This window comes from Sapajus apella, unplaced genomic scaffold, assembly GCF_009761245.1.
Source record: "Sapajus apella isolate SASKATOON/1434 unplaced genomic scaffold, GSC_monkey_1.0 scaffold26, whole genome shotgun sequence".
Taxonomy (NCBI): Eukaryota; Metazoa; Chordata; class Mammalia; order Primates; family Cebidae; genus Sapajus; species Sapajus apella.
Window position 1 is genome coordinate 24,172,481 of NW_022436966.1, and position 12,633 is coordinate 24,185,113.

Here is a 12,633-nt window from a genome sequence, read left to right on the forward strand (position 1 = left end):
TGAACTTGGAGTTCAGGAATAGGATCTTAATGGGAATACACATTTAGAAGCCATCAGTACATGCCTTGTGCCTGAAACTAAGGGAATGAGTGAGATCACCTGAAAAGATTGGGTATAGTCAGAAGAGGTCTGGGTTTAGAGAAATACCAATATTTAAAGACAGATATAAGAGAAGTAAAACAAAAAATATCAAAAAGAAGTCAAAGGAGATGTCAGAGGAAAATGTATCAAAGAGAATATGATGCCAATAAAGAGAGTATCTCAGAAAGGAGGATTCTACCTGTGAAATGCAATTGCAAAATCAGGGAGATCAGAACTAAGACATGGACTTAGTGATATTATTTCTCCTGAGGTTTGGGAGAAACTCAGTTGGATTGTGAGATGAGGAAATAGTGACATCAAGTACGAACAAATAGTGTAAGTTTGCTTGGGAAATGGAACTGACAAATAGAGCAATAGTTAGGGATGGGTTTCACTGGACAATAGGAAGCCATTATAAATTTTTGAGCAAGATAATTACACAATGAAAAGAAGACTTTGAAAATGTAATTTTTACCAGATTGTGAGAGCATATGGGGTAGCAAATATATATTCACACCCCCAAGATTCATTACTCTGAGTGCCTACTGCTTTGATTTACAGGGAATGCCAACAAAAAAAGATTCTTCTTCCTCAAGTATATCCAGGGGTCCCCAGGGATGCTGAAATGAACTCATCCTGGTCATCACTTGCTTCCATCCCCATCAGAAGCACCCACTCATGGCCAAGCTGTTGGCCCGAACAGGTCCGAGCTGGTGCCATTTAAATCTCCTCATTCTCACCAGCTGGTCTTGGTTTTGAGGGTTGCAGCCACCAGCAGTGCTGCCAGAAAAGCACCCACATCACTGGTGTTGCTGCCAGAAGGGACGGAACTTGCAGCCCATCAGGGGCAGGGACCTGGTTAAACTGGCCATTTGTGCTGAGGTCTAATGGACAGGCAGACTTTCCTATAAAACAAGAAGAACTGTCTCTTTCTCACACTCTGTGCAATGTTTACTAAGAATAGTTGCCAGACGTTAAGTGTTGTCTGTTGGTTAGGAAGCTCTTTATGTACTTTAACTCATCTAATTTTCACAACAATCGTCTGAGGTAGATACGATTTTTATCTTCCCATTTCACAGCTGGGAAAACTAAGCCATGAAGAAGTGACATACTTAACCAAGGTTATAAATCTAATAGGGAGAGGGGCAAGGTACACATGCAGGCAGGTCTGCTGTAGATGTCAAGTTCATAACCACCACTCTGTACTGCCACTCGGACTTTGTGCTAAGACTGCTCCGACTGCCTGCCAGACTCTTCTTCCCCTTGTGTGTTTCCTTCTCGCCCCTTTTTCTGAAATTTGGCCACAGATTCTACTCCAGCTCATCAGAAATATTTTTATAGCTGGTTTTATGGTACAGGCAAATGGTCTCAATCTCTTAGTCCCATGCAAATTAGCAGGTACAAATAGACTGTAGAAGGGAAGGTGACTAATTCTACTCACCAGCAACACTTAAGCCCCAAATTAGCCAGTATGTAAGTATATCCAGGAATCAGAGTGGCCTGTTATCTAACTCCTCCCACCAGGAACAGAAGGACCAGGACTCCTACAGAACCAAATGTCCTATTAACCAAATATTGATCTGGCCAAGGTGTGATGGAGGAACCAGGAGTCTCTCTCCTCCATCACATAAGAATATCACTAGAGTGTCTGCTATTTTGCCTGCTAACCAAGAACAAAAAGTTTTAAGTCCATAGTAATCCTGTTATATTTACCTTTTCTCTTTATAGAGATATTTCAAGAACAAGGATCCATTCCCTGCCCAGCTATGGCTTAGAAAATCTTAAGAAGCTGAGGGCCAGGTCGACTTACAACTTAAAAAGACTTCCTAGTCTGGAAGAGCTTGTCGCCCTCATAGAAGCCAGCCTCACCTATCCCAGCCATTGCTGTGCCTTTGCAAACTGGAGACAACAAATGTGAGTCCATCCTTCGGGCCCTATTTGGGCATTTCCCCAGTGTAGAACTTACTCCACAATTTCTACCTATGTGTGACATGAAGAGAATCTACCAGCAGAGAGAGTTCCCTGTCTCAAGTTCTTCGGCACATTCTGGGTCAAAAATTCAGTTTTGTGGAGAGTGAGGAATGATTGAACTCTTTCATTTCTTTGAAAATGGGCTCACAGGGGATGGCTACCCATGGGACAGAACATATACCAATACTAATTGTGAAAACGTTAAAAATCCTAAGCATACTGCCTGACTCAGAGTTCGTGCATAGTATCTCTTCCTTCTTTGTACCATTATGGATTTAATCCTTCAAGTCCCAAACTCTGCACCTGATAAATGCCCCAGCCTGCTTTCATCCATGTCATCTTTGGCAGGGAGATACATAAATCCCATGCCAGAGACTGATGTACATATCTGCAGCACATCCCAATCACATCCCTCTCAAATCCACCTTGGGATCTTGCGACCTCACAGGGAGGACAAAGTTTAAGACATCTCGTTACTTTGGCTTTCAAAGGAAGCCAGGTTCAAGGAAGCCCAGACTTAAAGAGGACAGTCTAAACAGGGACAAGTCCTAGTGGCTAACTGGTTAAAAAAAAAAGTGAGGTAATCATAGACAGGATCTGGAGACAGTGAAGAGAAAGTCGCCTTGCAGATTGCACACACATTCCAGACACTGAAACGATCCATTGGAGGTAAGCACTTACTGAGTATCAGAGTTCTCAAAGCTCTCACTCTCCTCTGAGCTCACCTACACAAGCCACATCATGTAGTTGCACTCATCAAATGATGTCTTTTCATTACTCTTATACAATAGCCTAGAACTAATACAGCTTTCCTATGATATTATTTCACTGTTTAACAATCTCCTCCACTATTCAACATTTAACATACATTGACCGGTCTGTGTGGACATATCTCTTGCTCAAAAGCAAAACAAAAAAGGCAACAAAACAGTACACACTCTAAAAGTAGCTGGCCGTCTCTACTCAGACCCTTTTGGAGGATTTGTAGAAAAATGGCTGGTTTTCACAGTTCTCATGCATCACTGGGTTATTATCCAGAATGGGCACTCTTCATAGATTAGCTCAAGAGCCAGGAAATGTCTTCCCGATAACCAGAATTCTTACAGTCCTGGGCTGAAGCAGAGGTTTGGCTCTTTTATATTGCAGGCAAGAATTATTCTATCTAGAGTGAGAAAAAAACCAATTTTCCACCAAGTCCCTGGAACTGAATACCCTGAAGGAGAAATAAAGAACATTAAGAGTGGCCAGGCAAGGTGGCTCACACCTATAATCCTAGCACTTTGGGAGGCCAAGGCAGAGTAATTCCTTGAGCCCAGGAATCTAAGACCAGCCTGGGCAATGTGGTGGGACCTCTTTTCTACAACAAATGAACAAAATTAGCCAGGTGGGGTAGCACACGCCTGTGGTCCCAGCTACTTGGGAAGCTGAAATGGGAGGGTTGCTCAAGCCCAGGAGGTCAAGACTGCAGTGAGCCATATCTTGCCACTGTACTTCAGCCTGGGCAGCAGAATAAGACCCTGTCTTTAAAAAAAAAAAAAAAAAAAGTAAAGAATTGTTAAGGTCACTGTGAGAACAGCTTGCCATGTGCCATCTGGCCCAGTTCCAACACACCCCAATTTGTTATCTCATAGTGTTGCTCAGATTCCTCTAGACATGGCCTCAAGACTCTCCCCACCAGAATCTCCACATCTGCCTTATATTGTCCCAGGACATGAGATCTCCTCTGGTTCCCCCTGGCCACTCGGTGCTCATCCCTCTAGGCTGCTGCTGTAACTTACCATCCAGGCCTGTCAGGGTACTGCAAGGGAGAGGAACATGGTTCTTTCACAACACGCCAAAATGGAGTAACAAAATTGCAAAGGGTGCTTTTTATTTTCTATTTTTAGCAATGAATATTTGACTTTATCGAATTCACACACACACACAACACAAAATAATTACGCTATTCAGAAGGTAATTTCAGATGTATTTTTTCAATAGAGCCATTTCATTGTATATCACAGTGGGTGTGGTTTGGTAGTGGGATTCGAGTTTTAACTTGTATGATGAAATTATTCTTCTGTTCCTCATTTGGAAATAATGCCTAGAGTGTGAACATGAGGCCCCTGTCACTAAATCATTGGCCGTAGTCCTCCTGGACTCTTCCCACAAGTTCCTATCAACTACACTCATTTGTCATTGAACCAGATATTTCCCTGTCACAATTCTGTATTCGGTCTGCATTACTTTGCTCTTATTATTTTTTATTGTTAAATACAATAAAAGTTGTGTTTCTTCACAGCTCAATGTTGTGAAGGCCACTTCTTCACAAAGAAGAGTTAAATTGATATGCTGTGGCGTATGATTCTAACCCACATAGGGCCTAGACCTTGACAAGAATTCCATAAGTAACCACCGTCATGAAGAGGAACTTGTAGAAGCATCCACATTTTCACAACACAAAAAGATTCATACTTATGACATTTGCTGAGTACTCACTGACAAGCACTGTAACACTCTGTCTTTATCTCATTTAATTTCCATGAGGTAATATTATCATTCCTTTCTCACAGAGACAGAAACTGAGGCTCAGAGACACTAAATAACTTGACCTACACTGAGCAAACAGGTCCAAATCTGGTCTGCTGCCTCCAAAGCTCAGGCTGTGGGACACTGCTATGCCTCCCCAAGCATCTGTTCACTGACTGACCAGAGTCCAAGAATGGCACTTTTCAAACTGACCCTAAACTGAATTCCCAACTCCTTGTGACAATTAGGATTTTCCAAGGTACTACAGAGGCAAGACTTGATGTCACTCATTCCACTTTTGTTTCTGTGCTTGTCTCAGAGACATAAGTTATTTACCTTTCTCCTTACTTCATGTCAGTGGGTCACCTCTGTTTCAGAAAAGAGAAGCACAATATTTAAAATATGTGGACAGCAGTATCAACAATAAAAATCTTCACAGATGCTGACCATAAGCCCCAGGAAGTGAAGGCTATTTCTAGACAGTTAAGTCAGATCTAAGGCCAATGAACCAAACTGCAGTCAGCAAGTACCAGGTGACTTACTTTATCTTCCTAGAATCAGGCTGCAGCTAACTCACTGACAGGGTTTGAGAGTCCAGAGTTAGCCTAAGGACCACAGGATAACCCTCTTACCCCTCTATGCCCATTATGGAGCCTGCCTCACCTTTGATGGAAGACTGCTGACTAAACCAAAACATGTTATTCGTAAAAAAAAAAAAAAAAAAAAAAATCCCTTGGGCCAAGGGAAAGTGACTTCCTGGCAATTCAATTCACTCTTCCAGGGTTGAGAGAGGAGAGCATTCTTCCTAACAGCCCCTTCTCATCCAGGTGGATAGGGAAAGGTTCAGTCCATGTATAATAGGTTGGAATACCTGGCAGGACTCATCCTTTAGCATCAGATGGAGTCTTTACCTCCTCCACTCTCCCGGCAACCTCCTTCCTTCTTATGAGGGTTTTAGTACTCACTTCCCCACTTATATCTGAGATTATGTCAAGGTTTAAGGAAAACAGTCACTTAAAATTGCTGTGAACTTGCACCTTGGGGAAGGAGGGAAAGGTAGGCATGTGTATGTGTGATTTTTTTTTCCATCCAAAAAGCTCCCTCCGTAAAATATTCCTGTTCTATAAGCCTTTACTTACAAGTAGCAGTATTACCTTCCACGTCGCTACATGCAGAGTATTGACAGACACTACTCTGGAGTAGAATATTTATGGGTATACTCATGGATTGAGTATTTATCACCTGGATTTCATTCAAATCCCTCTGTACGTACCTCTATCCTATTGACAAGGCCCCTTGTACATTTGAGTTTAAAGGGAAAACCAAAACAGTAAAGTGAGCCCAAGGAGAGCTAGGTTCCCCAGAGGATGAGTTACATTCTTAGAATAAATTATGTCCTTTTGCAACTTGTACTTGCTCTTTGGGGAACTCACTAGAAAACTAACATGAGAGAGCCAGGCTTACGCTGCAGACAAACACATGCCTGGGGCCTATTGTGGCCCCCAGAAAGTGAGATAATAAAGAACAGGAAAGACCCTGATAATATTTCGGGCAAATTAGCTGGCCTCCGAATAGCCTGAGTACCAAAGAGCCAGGGAGTAGGGGCTGACTGGGAACTAGCTACAGATTCTGATCCCCTAATTTATGTAGATAAGAGAAGCAAGTAAGTTCTCATTTGACTGAGAGAACAGTCTGGATCTCCCAGTGATTTGAGTGTAGAGGAATAGGAGTATGTGCTACCCAGGCATATTAAGAGACAGCTGGATGGAGATGGGAGAAGGAAAAGGGCAGCCTTGATACCAGGTCTATAAATTATTTTCACTCAACAGCAAGGCTTAGTTTCAGGCGCCTTCCTCCCCACATTCAGGTTGTGGCAAGATGGTTTCCCCAGTGGGTCATCCAACTCTAGTAATATATATATACAAGTTGTTATATTCACTTACAGTAAGCAGCATTAACCCTTGAGCTTAGCCTGAAGGGCAGATAGGATGTGAGAAGAAAAAAAAAATCTCAGGAAGAAAGCCATCATTTCTACCCTGCACAAAGACAGTGATATATTTGCTATTCTGAATCTGAGATGTTGATTCTATTTCTCTTTGTATTTTTCTAGCTCTGAGCTTCATCCGATTTGCAACAAATCTATTTTAAGGCAAGAAGTTGATGATATGACTCAGGCTAAGGGTCAGAGAGTCTCCTCGGCAGAATACAATGAGTCCAGTTACAGCAGAAAATTTGACATGATGTACAGTGAGTTTGATTATGGCTTATGCAATGAAGTGGTTGATGTGACCTGCTACCCTGAGCCAGATGCATTCAACCCATGTGAAGATATCATGGGGTACAACATCCTCAGAATCCTGATATGGTTTATCAGCATCCTGGCCATCACTGGGAACATCATAGTGCTGGTGATCCTAACTACTAGCCAATATAAACTCACAGTCCCCCGGTTCCTTATGTGCAACCTGGCCTTTGCTGATCTCTGCATTGGAATCTACCTGCTGCTCATTGCCTCAGTTGATATCCACACCAAGAGCCAATATCACAACTATGCCATTGACTGGCAAACTGGAGGAGGCTGTGATGCTGCTGGCTTTTTCACTGTCTTTGCCAGTGAACTGTCAGTCTATACTCTGACAGCCATCACCTTGGAAAGATGGTATACCATCACCCATGCCATGCAGCTGGACTGCAAGGTACAGCTCCGTCATGCTGCCAGTGTCATGGTGGTGGGCTGGATCTTTGCTTTTGCAGCTGCCCTCTTTCCCATCTTTGGCATCAGCAGCTACATGAAGGTGAGCATCTGCCTGCCCATGGATATCGACAGCCCTTTGTCACAGCTGTATGTCATGTCCCTTCTTGTGCTCAATGTCCTGGCCTTTGTGGTCATCTGTGGCTGCTACACCCACATCTACCTCACAGTGCGGAACCCCAACATCGTGTCCTCCTCCAGTGACACCAGGATTGCCAAGCGCATGGCCATGCTGATCTTCACCGACTTTGTCTGCATGGCACCCATTTCTTTCTTTGCCATTTCTGCCTCCCTCAAAGTGCCCCTCATTACTGTGTCCAAGGCAAAGATCCTACTGGTCCTGTTTTACCCCATCAACTCCTGTGCCAACCCCTTCCTCTATGCCATCTTTACCAAAAACTTCCGCAGAGATTTCTTCATTCTGCTGAGCAAGTTTGGCTGCTATGAAATGCAAGCCCAAATTTATAAGACAGAAACCTCATCCACTGCCCACAACTCCCATCCAAGGAATGGCCACTGCTGTTCAGCTCCCAGAGTCACCAACGGTTCCAGTCACATACTTGTCCCTCTAAGTCATTTGACCCAAAAGCAAAACACAATGTGAAAATGTATCTGAGTGATGAAAGATACTTCAGTCTTGCCTTTGAAGAGTATGGCACAGGTAGCTGACAGTGCTTTTACACATTTCATCTAATTTAATCTTCCTGGCATATCTTTAGAGTAAATTGGTCAGGAACTATTAATTCCATGTGATACAGTGGGAAGCTGAAATATTAGTAACAACAATAATCATTAAAAAATACAATACTACATCATATGTTTTATCCTTATGTATGTTGTTTTTGAACATTATGTTCAAAGTGCTTTTGTTCATTTTATCTCTGTTAAATAAACAGGACAGGGAGTATCCTTAGAGTGCTTTTGTTCATTTTATCTCTGTTAAATAAACAGGACAGGGAGTATCCTTAGAGTTTTACAAATGAGGAAACCAGGACTCAAAGAGTTAAATGACTTGTTCAAAATTGTTTGGTTTGTAAGAGGCAGAGCCAGGATTAGGTATTCCAACTCCCAGAGAATTTCCAAGAGAAGCACCATGGTATTCACTCATTTATTCATTCATTCAACAAACATTTATTGAACACCCATGTGATGCCTTTGTAAGGTGTCAATGTGGATAGGTTTGAAATACTTTTCCCAGAATTCCCTTCCTCATGTGTTTCCAGCTAGGGTGGGCCACAGTGAAGACCTAGAAAAAGAGGGGGGCAGAGGGAAATGGCAGCCATTTTGTAGCTCGGCACACTTTGCTGTTGATGCTGATTCAGCTCACTGCTGTGAAGCAGCAGCTGGGTCTGCAATTGCTCCACCTTTCCCTGCATCCTTCAGGTTCACAGACTGGTCCTGGGCCAGTTGTATTTGTTAAGCCCCATGATAAAGGATCCAACTTCTATAGGACACTGTTATCACCAAGGTCAGAGGCAACAAGAATGTAAGCAGGGCTCAGTGTGTGCCTGTGGAGTTCTACCTGTGCTGCTGCTTCCAGCATGCTGTGATCTTGCCTTTATGATCACCCCAGTCTGAGGACATCAAGCTTCAGCATCAGCTGTGGAGACATCCTTACAAAGACAGCTTAACCAGTTCCCACAAATGTGTAGGCCTGCAACAAATATTGATTAAATTGACTGATTCTGATTCTCTACTTGAACCCTAACCCCTATTACATGACATGCATATGGGCTGTAATGCTAAGAACACAGCAGTTTGGAATCAGACAGCGCTGAGCTGTTATTAGGACTCCACAATAAGCCAGGACCTGACCTCAACAGGCTCAGCTGCGATTTCTGTAAACTAGAGCTGGTTATATATCTAACTTTTGAGCTTACTATAGGAAGTGGATAAGACAATGGTTGTGAAGTGCCTAGTTCTATAACTGGCTTGGTAAAGGTTAGTTTTTACTTCTCTCGTCCCAGACCTGTGCCTGAACTAGTGCCCTCTCCTGATCTTCAGTCTAGAACTCATTCCATTATAGCATATTGTTCTTGATAAATAACCATACTACCCACATCTATTTTATAAATGACCCCATATGGATAATTTGGGTCATAAATATCTACTATAAATTCCACCAAGCTCTGTGCCTTGGCTAGCACACAAAGCCCTGAGTCTCCTCTTTCAATGTCAGAAGCCAGTCCTTCTTCCTCTTATCCTTTGGCAAACATTTTAAAAGTTGATCCCAAAAGCATTAATGAGGAAGTCCTTACAGAGCCAGAAGAAAAATCAATCATCTCTTCCCATGTGACCTGGCACCATTTCCATATATTGTGAGCATCAAGTGCAAAATAAAATAATTGTCCTTGTAAACAGTCTAGAGCTTCACTGTCTAACACAGTGGCTGCTAGCCACATGTGGCTATTGAGCACCTGGACTGTGGCTAGCCTGAACTTAGATGTGCTGTAAGTGTAAAATACACACTGGATTCCAAATACTTAGTATAAAAAAAAGGAAAATAGCTCAATAATCATTTTATTGATTACATACTAGGACCATGTTGTTGGGGAGGTATCAAGACAAATACATTTAAAAATTAATTTCACTTATTTATTTTAAAGTTTTTTAATGTGGCTATAAGAAAATTTTAAGTTACGTATGTGGCTTGCATTTAAGATTTACAGTACACTTCAATTGGAGAGCACTGATCTAGGACTATACAAAAATAAAGGGCATTCAGCTAGCATTTTTCTTCCCAGCCCCCATGCACTCATTTGCTGCACTGTTGGGCTGTCCCAGCTCCAACTACAGTCATTCATCTTCCTTATTTTCAACCACAGGCTATGTATTTCTGAATTTGGAGTCAAAAGCAAGTGGCAGCTAAATTAAAAATATGATAGAGCATTAATTATTCTACAACATAGCTGCTGATGACACATCACTTTAAGAAATCGTGGCTCTGAGAGGCAAGACTGTGTTCAGAGACAAATATACAGCAAGAGACACTCAGAAGACATTTTTCCCTCACTATAATACTTTCTGGTAAGAGATGAAACTTTTCTCAAATAAGCAAACATATTTATGAGTAAGCTAAATTCAGTGCTTCTAAATCCTTTAGACAAATCTGAAAGGAAAGACAAACATCCTACACTTCCTGTATTATAATAAAAACTATTGAAATCCAGTGTATCAATCACTCTTCCTCCTAAAGGCGATTATACAGGTAACATCTCTAAAGTTGTACCTCCTGGAGTGGCGATCCAGTCCCAGAGTGGTGACCCAGAGGGAACACACACACACACACACACACACACACAAGTTTTGGATTAATACAAGTTTGTTTTTTCCATTTTTTAAGTTTTTATTGCAAATCTCAAAAAACATGAAGGGGACAATAGCTCCCAGAGATTCCTTAAAGTACCCATATCTCCATGGGTAATACTGAAAATATTAATAACAAGTGCTGATCTCTCAGGATGGATATCAGCTGTGAACATTTCATTTGGCCATCCTGGTACAAACTGAATGAAATCCTTGCCTCTTATCCCTGATCACACGCTGGACCTGCTCCCATGTCTATTTCCTCAAATTTTCACCCATCATAAATTCCTTCAGCCCCATCCTGGAAAGCCTCTCATTTTGTCTTCCCTTCCCCCCACTTTCCTCCACATACTCCTTTGACTAAATCCCAAGAATGTCTGACAAGGTAGGATCCTCCTTGGTGGGGTCAGAGCAAGGAGACTGAATGAGTAAATCCAGAATGAAGGAGCAGAGAGAAGAGATGAACTAGATACATGAGTTGATCATCAATTTTTATCTTGTCGCATACAGATGCAGTAGTTCTGGTGAAGGGGATGGGATGGGGGACACCAGAGAGTATTATTTCACTACAAGGCTCCATGTGCTAATCTTGAGGAACCCTTCAGACCTTGTTTCTGACAGAATAAATGGAGAAAGGAAGAGAATAAGATGAAAAGCCCTGGCACTTCCATCGCCAAGATACTGCAACTCTTACCACAGGCGGTACTGTGCCTATTTAGGTCAGTATCACATGTCATTAGAAAAATCAGAAAAAAAAAATCATTGAAACTGATGGCCACAAGCTTTAGGTTCATAAGGTATTTTATTTTATTAGGAAAGTTGGTAATGGCACAAGCAGGGAATAAACTTTCAGCTATTGCACACTAAGGGACAGTGAAGAAAGAAGACAAATATATAGGATGTGTTGTTTGTTTAAAATGTAACTGAATCCATTATAAAGACTAAATAAAAGTCCACACAAAATAAACCTCAACTATTAGGTTGTATTTGCTGGCCCTCATCAAAATGCTTTCAGTGGCAAAAAGCAGAACTCTAAAAAAAGGACAGTTACACATAAAATGCTCCAGGCTTGGATTGGTAGCTCAATGATCTCAAAGACCCAGGACCTTTCCATCTTTTTGCTCTGCCATCTTTGGAATCTTCAGCCATGTCTTCCCTCAGGATAGTATGTTGCTGTAGCAGTTCCAGATGCACCAGGCAGACATGACCAAATCCAGAAATAAAGAGATGTCTTTTCTTCTGTGCATCTCTCTTTTCAAAGGGATTAAATTTCTCCTTAAAGCCTGTAATAAAGCCTTCCTTTCTATTCATTACCTAAGATTACTGCCCTGATCAAGAGAAGCCACAAAATGAGCCTCTGCCACATTCAGCCTCAAGTGGAAGGCAAGGTCTGCCAGCAGAAAGATGAAAGCAGGTACTAGAAGAGGGGGAATGAATGGGTAGGCAACCTCATCCTCCAACCCGAGTCAACCCAAATCCTCTCTCATGGGGTGAAGCCAGTGGGATTCAAGATCAGGATACATATGGCACCTTTACACCTCATATCTCCTGTCTTCATCCCTCTGTCCTCCTCCCTCCACCATAACCTGCATTACAGCTTCTTCTCTCCATGTAGTCTGTTCCATCCCTCCCTGAAACAAACCCTAGAAACTACTTAGATCTAAAGGCAACCACTAGTGTCCTACGTTGTCTGCAAAATCCTGTTTGAGAATAGGAGTAGAAAAGGAAAAGAAGAAAGAAAAGAGACAAAAGAAAAAAGAAGTAACAAATAAAAGAAATGCACTAGGATAGGAAAGAGGAGACATGAGAGAAAAAGAGAATGGCAAGACAAATATCAAGGGGAGGGGTAATGTGAAAGAAAGCCAGGTCCTAACTGCGTCTCTTTGTGCTACTACTTGTTCATCTTTATCTTAAGAAAACATATTAAACTTGTTGCAAAGAGTTCAACTCCAAATGAGCTCATTCTTAGATCCCAGCAGAAAAGCCCAATGTACATACCATGATGGTCTAGGTTT

General features: G+C 42.0%; 1 protein-coding gene across 3 annotated transcripts in view; it reads left to right on the forward strand.

The window, feature by feature from the left end:
• The window catches only part of FSHR (follicle stimulating hormone receptor), a 189,128-nt gene extending 181,004 nt beyond the window's left edge, over positions 1-8,124 (forward strand). For all 3 annotated transcript variants that reach the window (XM_032292155.1, XM_032292156.1, XM_032292157.1), the window contains exons 9-10: positions 1,810-1,995; positions 6,671-8,124. In XM_032292155.1, coding sequence (XP_032148046.1) covers positions 1,810-1,995; positions 6,671-7,916 — 1,432 coding nt within the window. In that variant the 3' untranslated portion in view covers positions 7,917-8,124. The remainder of the gene's footprint in view (positions 1-1,809; positions 1,996-6,670) is intronic.
• The last annotated feature ends 4,509 nt before the right edge of the window (positions 8,125-12,633 follow it).